The sequence below is a fragment of the Carcharodon carcharias genome, chromosome 1 (genome assembly GCF_017639515.1).
Source record: "Carcharodon carcharias isolate sCarCar2 chromosome 1, sCarCar2.pri, whole genome shotgun sequence".
NCBI lineage: Eukaryota > Metazoa > Chordata > Chondrichthyes > Lamniformes > Lamnidae > Carcharodon > Carcharodon carcharias.
In genome coordinates, this window is record NC_054467.1 from 89,340,295 (window position 1) to 89,356,116 (window position 15,822).

The window sequence follows — 15,822 nt, forward strand, 5'->3', positions numbered from 1 at the left end:
TTTGATGCCAGGATCAACATCATGGAAGGTATTAGAGAGCATGGCAGAGAAAAACATGCTGAAGAGGGTTGGTGCTGACATGCAGCCCTGTTTAACTCCATTAGTGTCTTAAGAATGGGCCAGAAGAGACACCATCATCCAGAACATGTGCAAGCATGCCATCATTAAACTGTCAAACCATTGTGATTAATTTCTCAAGGCAGCTAAATTTCACCGTTACCTTCCAAAGGCCCTCATGGCTGGCTGTTCAGGTCAACAAACATGGTGTGGAAGGCCATGTTCTGTTCTTTTAATTTCTCCTGGAGCTGAGTAACTGTAACATCATGTTGGTGGTTCCTCGACTGCACTGACTCTCTGCAGCAGACCCTGGCCAAGGTACTAAACAGTTAAGAAGGATTTTGGTGAAGATTTTGCTGGTGATGGCGAGGAATGAGATTCCTCTCAGAAGATTGGCGAGTTCTTTTCCACTTTTACAAGTGGACAATGGAGGCATCTTTCTATTCTTGCAGGATGGCTCCTTGCTCCTACATTGACTGAAAGAGCTCAGTGAGTTATTTGACCAGGCATTGACTTCCAGCTTTGTAGACCTCAACTGGAGTAACATCGGCTCCCGGAGCTTTGCCACTTGACAGGAGCTTGGTTGCATTTGTCGTTTCTAACACCATGGGAGGTTCAATAGAGAGCAGTTGACGGCAACCCATATCAGCCTTTTGATTGCTTCTTCAGTGATGATTGAAGGCAGATTGAGGATGTGGTTAAAGCGCTCTGCCCATCTTTCTCTAATTTGGGCTTTTTCCTGTGAGCAGTGTTGACCTGTCGGCACTGAGGATTAGTGAAGAACCAGTAGACTGGGGCTCATAGACCGATTTCAGAGCATTATCGAATCGCTTCTAGTCTTTGTGGTCTGTGTACGACTGAAGTCCATCCCCCTTCTGATTCAGCCAAGTGTCCTGCCTCTCTCTGATCTTGCATTAAGAGTTCTGTTGATGTTTTAGTAGGCATTGTGCTTAGATAATGACTTGTCATCGAAGTAAACCCTGAGGAGGTGATGTTTCTCCTCCAGTCATTTGTAGATTACCTCACTGTTTTCATCAAACCAATGGTTATGGATGGTAAGGTCTAGGGCCTCTAGAGCAGTGGAGTATACTATATCCCCAAAGTTCACACGTTCATCCTCATTGCAGTGAGTGTCTATTTTTGCTATAGACAGGGAACTTCAGAGTTTCTCTGAGAAATTCTTTTTTGGCTGCCTGCTTGTGCATTGAGATGTTTCTGGACGTTCATACCTTGGGGGCATCAGGAAGATAGATCTCTCGGTTTGGCTTTGAAATAAGACTGTGGACAGTCCAGCAGTGTTGCACATGACTTCCATTGCACATAGATCCTGCTTGTCCCTCTGCCTGGTGATGAAATAGTCGATTAGATGCTCATGCAAAGCGGGTGCAATCAAGCTGTCGTCTTGTGATTAGGGAGGCTAGAAACTGGTGATTGAGTTCATGCTCTGCACACACCTTCAGCAAGAAGAGACCATTGATTTTACAACTGCCAACCCTGTTTTTTTTGATTACCCCTTCCCAGGTCTGGTTATCAGCACCAACTTTTGCCTTGAAGTCATCAAGAGAATGATTAGATTGCCTGACTTTGGCACAGTACAAACAAGGAGTGGAGGTCATCACAGAATTTATCCTTGACTTAATTATGGTTGGCCTTTAATGCAAGAGGATTTGAATACAGGGCAAACTCATTCTTGCTGCAATTGTATAGGGCCTTGTGTTGTGTACAGTTTTGATTTCCTTATGTAAGGAAGGATATATTTGCCATAGAGGGAGTGCAACAAAGGTTCACCAAACTGAACCTTGGGATGGCAGGATTAGTCTATGAGGCGAGATTGAGGAGACTGGGCATATATTCTCTAGCATTTAGAATGAGAGGTGATCACATCGAAGCATACAAAATTCTTACAGGGCTTGACAAAGTGAATGCAGGAAGGATGTTTCCCCTGGTTGGAGATTCTAGAACAGGGGGACACGGTCTTGGAATCAGAGAGAGGCCATTTAGAACTGAGATGAGGGACTTCTTCACTCGGATAGTTAATCTTTGGGATTCTCTACCCCAGAGGCCGGTGGAGGCTCAGTCATTGAGCATATTCAAGACCGAGACTGATTTCTAGGTATCAAAGATATCAAGGGTATGAGGAGAGGGTGGGAAAATGGCATTGAAGTAGATCAGCCCTGATCTAGTTGAATGGCAGAACAGGCTCGAAGAGCTGAATGGCTTACTGCTCCAACTTCTTATGTTCCTATGGCTATGGTAGGGGTGTCCACACTGAAAGCTGATTGTTGGTTGCCATGCAGGGAAGTTTAAGCACCATCAGATTGTTATTAACACCCTTGGGATGGCAAACCAACTTGGATGAGATGGTTTGTGACAGCAAAGCTTATGCCAGCTTGATGTCATTATTTTCCATGATCGCTCCAAAACTGTGTGTAACTTGCATCGATTTCCTTGACTGATCCTCCTTAGGTGAATATAGCCAAAGGTGGTAACCTGGATATTGTACATAGCTAGCTCTCAACCAATAAGAGCAGTTATTCTCTCAGGTCTGTGTACTGTGGCGATATCCATGAGGATGCGTATGTTTCATATGCCAATGGCGACTGGTGTCACCTTTTACTTTTTTTGAGATTGTCTTACAACCATATTGATGGGTTCCCTGCCAGCTGTGGCTTGCTGCGAGGCTAAGTGTGAAGCAGAAAATGTTTAGGGCACCTTTTCTAGCCCTTTCCTCATCTTGGAGCGGTGAGCAATGTAGTCCTGTAAAGGGCTCCTCAATCACTTGGGGCTGCTGAGTTCTGCTGCTGCGTTCTTTCAGTGAAAAATGATCCTATGGCCTGAGCCACTTGTGTGCAGGTTTGCAGCTACAGCTCTGAGAACCTACAGCTCCTACCATGTGGCAAGCCCATTGCTACAGGACTTGTGACTTACAGATGATGGATGGATCTAGCAGCTAAATTAAAGAACTGATGCTCAAGGGTTATTAACTCTGGGTTATTGTGTAAACCACATGCCAATTGACATCGGAATTAGCAGATTAGAGATTTAAGCATGTGGCTGAAAGAGTGGTGTTGGAAAGTGAATGGGACATTGGCTTTAGTATTGGAACAGGAAGGAGTTATCATTGGGATGGGCTCCACCTGAACCAGGCTGGGACCAGGGTCCTAGAAGACACCTCAGGTTGAAAGGTTAAAATAAAAATTAGTTCATAAGCAAATGGGAACGAAGTGCGTAGAGTGACAGTCAGAAATTGTGCTTTAAGTGCTACAGGTAAAGGGAAAACGCAAAGATGTTAATTAATCATAACAGGAGTGAAAAATAAAAATTGAGTAAAATATTTAGGGCGAAAGCACAGGTTAGGTTAAGTGGTCCAAATGAGCATTCTTTCAATCGAATGAATTGCAGGTGTAAATTCAACTTGCATGGCATGATCGCCATTGCTGAATCATGGCTGCATCAGGGTAAGGACTGGGAACTAAATATACCAGGTTATAAAGTTTACAGGAAAAATAAGGAAAATTGCAGAGTGGACGAGTAGCTTTAGTGATTAAGGATAAAGTCACCTTCAATGGTAAGAGATGACGAAGTAAGTAGGCAATAGAGAGTTGAGAATTAGGAAATTAAAAATGATTTAAGACTGCATTGGGAGTTGTGTGTAGGACCCCTGATGATAGCTGTGAATCTTCAATTGTCTTATTGCAGCTATTAGACAAGCATGTTGTAAAGGTAAAGTGGTTTTAATGGGGGATTTTAATTTACATAGGGATTGGGATGAGCAGACTAGTATGTCAGAAAGGTAGTGAATTTCTGTGTCTGGGAAGATTTCTGCAGCAATATGTCCTAGATCCAGCAAAGGGGATGCCACATTAGATTTAGTAATGAGCCAGATTTAGTTAACAACCTAATAGTGCATGAATATTTATATAATATTGATTGTAATATGATAGAATTCAATGCAGTTTTTGAAAGGAAGTCAATTAAGAAAGCTACCAAGCTTCAAGATTTAGGTAAGGCTGACTTCAGTGGGATGAGATAGAGACTGTCCGCTGCAAACTGGGGAAATCTGTTAATGGTGTAACATGAACACTATAAGATCGGGGGGAGCTTTGCAAAAAGAATTTAATGCGATATAGAACTATTTTATACTCCCAACGGGGCAAGAGCTCTGTTGCCAAAAATGACAGCAACAGACAACCACAAAGGTAAGCAACAACATTAAACTAAAAGGAAAAGCATATGAACAATGCAAAAAATAGCACAGAACCTGGTGAATGTGAAAGATGCAAAGAAAAGAAAAGCAAAGGGTCAGAAAGTTGATAGTAAGAGCTACAAAAAGGAATATGAAAGAAAATTTGGCAAGAAATATCAAATCAATTTCAATTATATTATGCAAGCGGATAAAGGCAGCAGACGTATCCGAACACCACCCACCTACAAGTTCCTCTCTAAGCCACACACCATCCTGACTTGGAACTATATCATTTGTTCACTATTGCTAGGTCAAAATCCTGAACCTCCCTTCCTGACAACACTGGGTGTATGTACATCACAAAATTGCAGTGTTTCAAGAAGGTGGCTTGAGGGATAAGCAACAAATTCTAGCCTTGCCAACGATGCTCACATCTCACGAAAGAACAAAGGGAGCAATGTGGGCACCTTAAAAATTGGTCAGTGGTATTCTCAATGAAAATAACAAAAGGGTGGCCATGTTGAATAATTACCTGGTCAGTACTTGCAACAGAGGGAAGTGGTCAGCATGCTCACCACCCCACGGAAACCATAATATTGAATTAGTGTAAGCAAAATAGCAAATGAAAAAAAATAATGGTACTAAAGTGACAAATCCCTTGGGCAAGATGGTTTCCATCCCAGTATTTTAAAGGAGGTAGGTTAGAACACTGCTGATCCCCCAACTATAATCTCCTAAAGTTCTCTTGATTCGGGAACCTATTGATTGGAAAATTGCATGTCACTGGTCCCTTTAAGGTCAAAGGGAAATCAGAGAATTATAGACTAGTTAACCCAACAATTGTTGGAAAATTATTAGTCTACAATTAAGGATAGGATGACTGAACACCTTGAAAAATTTTAGCTGACCAGAGTGCCAACATGGATTTGTAAAGGATTCAAATTTCTGCAGAGGTGTCTAAAGTAGTGGGCAGGGGAATGTCTATGGATGTTATTTATATGCACACCAGAAGGCATTAGATTTTTTTTATTCTTTCATGGGATGTGGGTGTCACTGGCAAGGCCAGCATTTGTTGTTCATCCCTAATTGCCCTTTAACTGAATGGTTTGTTCAGCCATTCACAGGTCAGCTAAGAGTCAACCACATTGCTGTGAGCCTGGAGTTACATGTAGGCCAGATCAGGTAAAGATGGCAGATCCCTAAAAGACATTAGTGAACCAGATGGTTTTTACAACCATTGATATTTTCATGATCATTACTGAAATTAGCTTCAATTCCAGACTTTTATTAATTAAGCTTAAATTTCATCAGATGCTGTCATGGAATTTGAATCCGTGTCCGCAGAACATTAACATGGACCTCTGGATCACTAGTCCAATGACATTACCACTATGCCATCATCTCCCCTTTAAAAAGTTCAACATAAGAGGCTGTTAATTAAAGTTGAAGCTCATGGAAATAAAAACAAATTATTGACCTAGTTAGGAAATTAACTGAGGAAGGAGACAGAGCAGGGACAATGAATAGGCACTATAATTGGCAGGACGTACATGGTGGTATTCCACAGGGGTCTGTGCTAGGGCCGCAACTATTCACCGTATTTATTAATGACATAAATGATGGGATAGAACATAAGACATAGAAGCAGAAATTAGGCCATTCAGCTCATCGAGTCTGCTCCACCATTCAATCATGGCTGATAAGTTTTTCAACACCATTCTCCTGCCTTCTCCCTGTAACCTTGGATCCCCTTATCAATCAAGCACCTATCTGTCTCGGTCCTAAATATGCTCAATGACCTGGCCTCCACATCCTTTTGTGGCAATGAATTCCATAGATTCACCACTCTCTGGCTAAAGAAGTTTCTCCTCATCTCTGTTCTAAAAGGTCTTCCCTATACTCTGAGGCTGTGCCCTCGGGTTCTAGTCTCTCCTACTAATGGAAACATTTTCCCCACGTCCACTCTATCCAGGCCTTTCAGTACTCTGTAAGTTTCAATCAGATCCCCCCTCATCCTTCTAAACTCCATCAAGTATAGACCCAGAGTCCTCAAACGTTCCTCATATGTTAAGCCTTTCATTCCTGGGATCGTTCTCGTGAACCTCCTCTGGACCCTCTCCAGGGCCAGAACATCCTTCCTGAGATACTGGGCCCAAAATTGCTCACAATATTCTAAATGTGGTCTGACCAAAGCCTTATAAAGCTTCAGCAGCACATCCCTGCTTTTATATTCTAGTCCTCTCGAAATCAATGCCAACATTGCATTTGCCTTCCTAACTATCAACTCAACCTGCAAGTTAACCTTAAGAGAATCCTGGACTAGGACTCCCAAGTACCTTTACACTCCAGATTTCTGAATTCTCTCCCCATTTAGAAAATAGTCTATGCCTCGATTCTTCCTACCAAAGTGCACGACCTCACATTTCCCCACGTTATATTCCATCTGCCACTTCTTTGCCCATTCTCCTAACCTGTCCAAATCCTTATGCCGCCTCCTCAATACTACCTGTCCCTCCACCTATCTTTGTATCATCTGCAAACTTAGCCAGGATGCCCTCAGTTCCTTCATCTAGATCATTAATGTATAAAGTGAAAAGTTGTGGTCCCCACACTGACCCCTGTGGAACTCCACTAGTCACCGTCTGCTATCCTGAGAAGGACCCCTTATCCCCACTCTCTGCCTCCTGCCAGACAGCCAATCTTCCATCCATGCTAGTACCTTGCCTCTAGTACCATGGGCTCTTATCTTACTGAGCAGCCTCCTGTGCGGCACCTTGTCAAAGGCCTTCTGGAAGTCCAAGTAGATAACATCCATTGGCACTCCTTTGTCTAACCTACTCATTACCTCCTCAAAGAATTCTAACAGATTTGTCAGGCATGACTGCCCCTTGATGAAACCATGCTGACTTTGCCCGATTTTACCATGCACTTCCAAGTATTCTGAAATCTCATCCTTAATAATGGACTCTTAAATCTTACCAATGACCGAGGTCAGTTAATCGGCCTATAATTTCCTGTCTTTTGCCTCACTCCCTTCTTAAACAGGGGGGCTACATTAGCGATTTTCCAGTCCTCTGGGACCCTCCCTGACTCGAGTGATTCCTGAAAGATCACCACTAACGCCTCCACTATCTCGTCAGCTATCTTCTTCAGAACTCTGGGGTGTAATCCATCTGGCCCAGGAGATTTATCCACCTTCAGACCTTTCAGTTTTCCTAGCACCTTCTCCTTGGTAATGGCCACCATATTCACCTCTGCTCCTGCGACTCTTGAACTTTGGGGATGTTACTTTTGTCTTCCACCGTGAAGACTGACGCAAAGTACCAATCAATTCCTCCGCAATTTCTTTGTTCCCCACTACTACTTCTCCAGCGTCATTTTCCAGCAGCCCACTCTCTTACCCTTTATATATCTAAAAAAAAAACTCTTGCAACCTTCTATTATATTACTGGCTAGTTTACCCTCATATTTAATCTTCTCCCTCATTTTTTTTTGTTGTCCTCTGTTGGTCTTTGTAGGCTTCCCAATCCCCTGGTTTCCCACTGCTCTTCGCCGCATTGTGTGCTTTCTCTTTAGCTTTTATGCTGTCCCTGACTTCCCTTGTAAGCCATGGTTGCCTCGTCCTCCCTTTAGTATGCTGCTTCTTCCTAGGGATGAATTTTTGCTGTGTCTCCCAAATCATTCCCAGAATCTCCTACCATTGCTGTTCCACTGTCTTTCCTGCTAGGCTCATCTCCCAGTCAGTTCTGGCCAGCTCCTCCCTCATCCCTCTGTAGTTGCCTTTATTCAACTGTAATACTGTTACATTTGATTCCAGCTTTTTCCTCTCAAATTGCAGGGTAAATTCTATCATATTATGGTCACTTCCTCCTAAGGGTTCCTTCACCTTAAGCTCCCTTATCAATTCTGCCTCATTACACATCACTGAATCTAGAATTGCATAGGAAGCTATATATCTAAATTTATCAGTGACACAAAGATTGACAGTGTTCCAGATGGAAATGTAACATTACAAATTATTTGTGGAGTAAATGAAGGACAAAAGTTTGACACACAGATTTCAATGGAGGCAAATGTGAGATCATCTATTGCGACAAAAGATGAATAGAACAGCCTACTTTCTAAATGGTGTAAAATAGAAACAGTGGAAGACCATACAACAAGATGTGGGGGTCCAGGAACATAGACCATTAAAATCTCATGAACATGTATAGAAAATAATCAAAAAGTTTCAGAATACATGGGGATGGAAGTCACTCTTTAGCTATGCAAATCCCTGGTTAGACCACATCTGGAGTAGTTCTGGGCAGCACACTTGGGAAATGATATGTTGACCTTGGAGCGAGTACAGTTAGGTTTACCAAAATGGTACCTGGACTCCAAGGGTTAAATTACAAGAGAGATTACAGAAACTAGGATTGAACTCAACATTCCCTCTTTTTATTGTGCATGACCTATTCATTTAATTGCATGGACCCTAACCACACAATGAAATTTTAAATGCTTAGAGGAAACATTAGATATACTTCCTAGAATTTGGAGTTTTAAGAGATGATTTGATTGAAGTTTTAAAATATTACTAAGAGCAGACAAGTAAAGAAACTATTTCTGCTGTTTGGGGAGTCTAGGATTAGAGGCCACAGTCTAAAAATTAGAGCCAGACCTTTCAGGAATGAAATAAGGAAATGCTTCTACGTGCAAAGGGTGGTGGAGTTTTGGAACTCTCTTGCCAATGGTAATTGATGCTAGATCCATTGTTATTTTTCAAACTCCAATTAATAGATTTTAAGTAAAAGGTATTAAGGAATATGTGCAATGATGGGAATATGGAGATAGGTTGCAAAATCAGCCATGATCTCATTGGTTGGTGAAACAAGCTCAAGGGGGCTAAATGACTTACTCCTGTTCTTGTGTTCCTAATATGGAGTCATCAGGACAAGTCAGCATAGTGTTGTGTGCTGGGTGGAGGTGATTATTCATACCAAACAGGCTTGTTAGAATTATTTAAAGTATTATTAACCTTGGGATAAAACCGATGGCATGGACATTGCCTATCTGGTTTCCACAAAGTTTTGATGGAGTGCCTTAAGTAGTTTGGTTCTGTAAAGTAGAAAAGCACAGAATTAGTGAGCATTAGCAGTTATACATGGAATTGCTGGGAAATAATTAATGGAGTCAGTGCTATTCACATTGTACATCAATGATTTTGGAAGTGAGAATAGAGGAAAAAACAATTCAAAATTTGGTGAGACAAAGTGGGAGGATTGCCAACCATACAGAGCATGCTAATCAGATGCATAATGATATGGATGGATTGTGAAGTTGGGCAAATGCAAAATGATAAAACTTATGAAGGAAGATAAACGTTGAAACCATCTGCACAATATGCTGTAAGAAATAACACGTGGAATAGAACACCAATCGCAAGACATGATACTGAGCCTATAGCAGGAATTAGTTTATCCATATCTATGTTGTATGCATTTTTAGTCACTGCAGCATAGAAAGAACATAATGACATTTGAAATGGTGCCGTTAAGGACTGCCAGTTTGCCAGCTATCAAGATAGCTGATCTGCAACAGAGACATGCTAATCAGTTTGCTTTCCAAAGTCTTTATCCTTACAAGTATGCCTCATTTGTGACAGATCAAATTTTCTGTAAAAGTACAAACTGCATCAGAGATTAATATGGTTTTGGAAGATAATACAAATGGTAACAATTTAATTTTATTGTTGTAATCTTGCTTATGATGTATGTAGTCAGCTAAAAATGGAAAACTATTTTCCAGTGTTATGTCCAAAAAAAATGGCAGCATTGTTGAATTTCAATTGTCTGGCAGATATAGCCTATTTTCCACCGATCACACTTGTATTTTTCAGGAATTCAAAAAAAAGAAAGCGTTTGATTATTTATTATATCTGTATCAATGAAAATTATAGATACTTTGAGATTTGTTTTTGTGCCTGGACAAATAGATTAAAAGATTTTATGCCCAGATGAAACATCAAGTTAATGGGCATTTTGTTGCCTTAAGTCTGGAAAAGCAGTAAAATCTTTATCTGCATTGTAACTAATAGTTAATTGCAGTTTTCATTGATTCCATACTTTAATGGCATTCCCTGTCTATACAGCACTCAATGTTTTTATCTTTCATTTTAGCTACAAGCAACGTGCTGAACAATTATCTCAGATTCATAGAGACCAGCCTGAACATCCTGTTAGCCGAACAGTTTACTGGATTAACTACATCCTCCGTTACAGTGGGGCAGAACATCTTCGTGCTGCTGTTTATAATATCCGGTTCTACCAATATTTCTTGTTGGATGCAGTTCTGCTCGTTTCATTGAGCATTGTTGTTGCATTCAAGATGGGATTGTGGATAGTGAAGCTGGTTGCCAAAAGGTTTTCATCTAAATTAGTGCATGGTAAAACTAATGGACACTGCTACAATGGAATAGCAAATGGTAAACATCGGAAGAACGGTCACGTCAAACATGAAAAAAAAGTGAAATGAGTAACCTTGTCCATCCTGTAATATTGGGAAAGATTAACAGTTAACTATACTGTTGGTATAATACCACCTGTGTAACACACTACTGACAGCATTTAGGAAAATAACTGTGTTAACATTCTCCACCATTTAACCTCATTTTGCCTAAAATTCCATGTGCTGACTAAAGGACCGATGAGCACAATTAAAAATGCAATACTGTACATCTGATCCCTGGCATTTCTGCACAAATTACTTTGGCACTGAAACTATAATGGCCTTAATTCTTGGAAAGTTTTATTATGAATTTTTATAAATTGTTTTGTGATTTATTAAAGTGTGTTGTGTGCCCCACTTTTTTTTAAAAAAGACAAAAAAGATGAAGGGTTTGATACTTGGGTAAAATTAGTTTAGTTTGATTTTTTTCAGTTTTGTTTGTGTTGACAGAAGATTATGTTAGCTAAGACTATATTGAATCGTACACTAATTCAATTGTGATGGTGGTCTAGTCAATTATTGGACCCAGATTAAGATGTTTTACTTGTTACAGCGAATGTCTTCCCTTTGGTGGAAAACATGGTCAGATCTGATTGCGAAAGGATTGGATGTGTTTTTTCACCATTTCTATAATTCTTAATAGATTGGGCACAAATCCAGGTATCCCTCATACACACTTCACAAAATCAAAGTTGGCATGTAGTTTAATTGTCTTGTTAGGTAGTGCTCAATGATAACCTAATTTTCAGCTTTATTTAGGCGTTTTCAAACTTAATCACAAATTGTGTACCTTACAAGATTTAGATTGGTATAATTCACAACTGAGAAATGAAGCATTGTTACTTTAAAAATGATTCAAACAACACATTTTTAAGTGCACAATATATCTTTAACTGTTAAATGCTCTGCAAATCCCATTTAAAAATACAGCATTTGTGATGGGTGGCAACATTTTCCACATCGTACTTCACTGAATTTTAGGTGTATCACCTTTTTCTAGAGTAATTTATTAGTGTATATTAAAATGAGGAATACAGCAGTAACATGATCATCCATTATAAGCTAGCTTCAGAATATGCATTGAATGTGGTCTGAAAATTAATTTATCACCTAAATATTACAACTTTAGATTCCATCATGAATGGACATTTTGGGTATATGAACCAAGCTGAATCTTTATATTCTTATACTTCTACCTCTTGTTCCACTCTGTCTTGATACACAATGGATAAACATGAGACCAGTTCACATTTGCCTGCACAAACAAAGCAGCTACATATATTGTTGCCCATCACTTGCCAAAGTATTTTTACATGGTCTTTATATTTTCCCATTAAAATATAGGTGAATAATTTGTCAATGGATGTTAATTTTCGATGGCTTGATCTTGGCAGCTTCCTGTTCTTTTGAACATCTTTGGGGCACACAATTCACTAACTACTGTACTTAACTGTAGCCCAGTGCTGCTTTTCTGTATCTGTCATAGTTTGTCTACAGTGTGATGTGTTTACTTGCAATACATACTAGCCCTGCTGTGAGTGTAAATTTTATTTATTGTAATTAGAGTTCACATGTCTGACAAAGAAACTAAGAGCATCTCATATTCAACATTGCTATTGTCTCCTTGATTTTTACTAAATTGTGACCCAAATAAGGATTGTATTTTATTTATATCCCACTTGGAGCCACAGATGACCACTGAATGTAGGAAAATAGACAGGCGTATGAACAGCTAATAACTTTAAATAACTGAACAAAACAAAGTCGATGTAAAAAAAAAATTACATTACTTTCATTTCTGTTCAAAGTTCTATGCAATACTGCCATGAAGTGGCCATAGAGAAAGCAGATTAACTGCTTTGTAAGGCAATGAGTGGTGGGGTGATAACTAGGTAGTCGTAACGCGTACTGTATGCAGATATTTGTTTTTAAGTAAAATAACGGATACAGTGTCTTCAGGCTGTAGTATAGTTGGGCTAAGGCTAAAGCTGTGATAAAGTCGAGCAATAAGCACTGATTAAATAGCCTGGAACTTTTTTTTTAATATATGTATATATAAAAATGTAAATGTCTAATTCCACCTACAGTTTTAAATACATACACTGTCATCTGTTATTGCAACAAAGTTAAATAAATGCAAAAACATTGATAGTTGTGTGTATGCTTTACAATTGCTATAATAATGCATTGTTGCATTACACACTTGGATAACTAGAACATTTTTTTGGAATATTTTACACTTTGCCATTATACTCATCCTTCACTTGATAGTTTAAAAATGTAATGGGATTTGTCTTTAAATAGAATTATATTTTCACGTACTCAAAAGAGACAAAAAGTGACAAATCTATCAGGGATAATGAAGGAAGAATTTGAACACTAGGCAACAGTTGTAATCAATGATATTTTTGTCTCAAGGCGATGTATTCCCCATTTGGGAGGGAAATTGTGATCAGACAAGCTGTCAGAAAAGTGCATTGCTTCTTAGAGCTTTTTCATTAATAAAAGGTAATTTAGCTTCTTAAGCCCACTCCTTCCATGGGCTATATAAAATGAAACAAATTCTAAGATATTAACTATCCATACTATTGACCCCCTTCTCAGCTGTCCTCGGACCTACTTAAACAGCACATAACTGGTATGACTTGTTGAATATTTGATTTTAGATGGGAGTTATCCATCGTCAGTGCTATCAATCTCACCTGAATCAGAAGATTGTGGATGCAAGCCTGACTCATTTCAGTGCAAAATCTAAACTGATTAGTTTAGTGTGGTACTAAGGGATCATTATTATCTAGCCAATATCTCATTGCTGTTCATTTGCTGAGAGTAAATTGGCTGCCATGTTCCCTGGATTGCAAAAGTGACATCAGGATTAGGATTTCCTGATGTCATGATAACATTAATACAAAAAACATGCATTTATATATAAATGTTTTCCACTGTAGCATTTAGTGATGTTCTCAATTAGATTTGTATTCAATTACTCAGAAGGATTTGGTTGAAACGGATTACTTTGCTTTGGCTGGTAGGGGGTCTGTTTCAAATGCACAATACTTAGAAAATGGGGAGAAACAAGAGTGGGAATTTAGGGACTTAAAATAATCTAGTCCTAACTGAGGTTTTCTTACTTGAGAAAATTAGTGTACATTTTGCCTGTTCTGGCAGCCAATTACCTCCATCTCTGGTAAGAAAATGGTACCTGGAAGGAAGAGATGTCCACTCGACGAACTATGGAATTTGTTTGAAAAAGCCAGAGCAAAATCGATACATATCCATCTGTGGGGTGATTAGCTCAATTGTTAAAATTTATTTTAAGAGTGCTTCCTACTAGTGAGATCAATCAGTTCATAATTATTACTATAGATGCCTAGTTGAACAAAAGGATATGATATCTGCTGTTAAAAGAACTTTAGGACCATCTAGTGGCTGATATTACAAGGCATGTAGATCCACAGAGTACCTGTACAGAGAATACAAGAAAAAATGACTTGCATTTATATAGCACTTTTCATGACCACCAGGTGTCTAAGTACTTTGGAAGTGTAGTCACTGTTGTAGTGTAGGAAACCAAACTAATTTGTGCTCAGCAAACTCCCACAAACAGTGATACAATATTGATCAGATCTTTTTTGTGATAATTGAGGGATAAATATGCCAAGACACTTGGGATAACTCCCCAACTTTACTTTGAAATAGGAGTAAGAGTAGGCCACTCGGTCTTTCGAGTCTGTTGTGCCATTCAAGTAGATTATGGGTGATCTTCTACCTCAATGCTGTTTTCCCACACTATCCTGATATCTCTTGATGCCTTTATCTGGAAATCTATGGATCTCTGTCTTGAGCATACTCAATGACAGACCTGCCACAGCCCTCTGGAATAGAGTTCTGAAGGTTCACCAGCCTCTGACTGAAGAAATTCTTCCTCATCTCAGTCCTAAATGGCCTACCTCATTCTGAGACTGTGCCGCCAGTTCTAGATTTCTCCAACCCCCATCACAGCCAGGTGAAACATCCTTCCTGCATCTACCTTGCCGAGCCCTGTGAGAATTCCAAATGTTTTGATGAGATTGCCTCTCATTCTTCTAAACGCTAGAGAATACAGGCCCTGTCTCCTCAATTTCTCTTCATAGGACAATCCTGCCATCCCAGGAATCAGTCCGGTGAACCACCTTTGCACTCCCACTTTGGCAAGTGTATTCTTCTGCCATGGAATCTTTTAAAATCTTTTGAGTTAAACCAATCAAACCAAATCAACAAAATTAAGGACAAATCAAGTACAGCTTCTAATTCAGGTCAGCTGTAAAAATAAAGACAAAAGTTAAAGGAAACTTACAACTTTAAACCAAAATGTGATTAAGGGGGTCAATAAAGCACCCCAGTCCCCGCGGTGCCCACCGGGCACGGAAGGCCTCGAGAATGCCGGCAGACACCGCGTGCTCCCTCTCCAAAGACACCCGGCCGCGAACGTAGCCGCAGAAGAGGGACAAACAATCGGGCAGGACTTCCCCGTCGATCGCCCGCTGCCTGGACCTGTTAATGGCCAACTTGGCCAGGCCCAGGAGCCTTGATTTTTGTGCTCAAACCCTGGAGTGGGATGTGAACCTAGAACCTTGTGATTCAGAGGTGAGTGCTACCAACTGAATCATGGTTAATGCATGTTAAATGTTAATACATAGACAATATGAAGAGGTACTTTTATTGCCATTTATACGTATATATTTTAAAAAATTGAACACACTGTGATATGCTCTAGTCATAGAACACCTGCTATTATCAGAAAAGGTGACACTGACCAATTCTTCTACCCATGTGAAATATCATTTAGCTTTTTCTGGGTCACCCACCCAAGATTGGGTGCTAAATGCATATCGAGTATTGTGGTTCTGCTGTGTGCATAGAAGCGTAATACTATAACGTGCAACCAGATATCACATGTTTTTGAGCTGTGATTTGAAACAAGACAATCATTTTTAAAATATGCAGAACATTATTGGTGCTGTTTTATAATAGCCAGAAAAATTCCATCAATGGCATCTTTCCACAAACACATGGTTACCCTAGAGTTTCTCGAGGTCCTTTTGCTTAAT

The 15,822-nt window shown here is 39.7% G+C and overlaps 1 protein-coding gene across 1 annotated transcript in view; it reads left to right on the top strand.

The window, feature by feature from the left end:
* The window catches only part of ugt8 (UDP glycosyltransferase 8), a 77,527-nt gene extending 64,648 nt beyond the window's left edge, over positions 1-12,879 (top strand). Inside the window, exon 6 of the mRNA XM_041192045.1 lies at positions 10,405-12,879. Coding sequence (XP_041047979.1) covers positions 10,405-10,759 — 355 coding nt within the window. The 3' untranslated portion in view covers positions 10,760-12,879. The remainder of the gene's footprint in view (positions 1-10,404) is intronic.
* Positions 12,880-15,822: the final 2,943 nt, after the last annotated feature.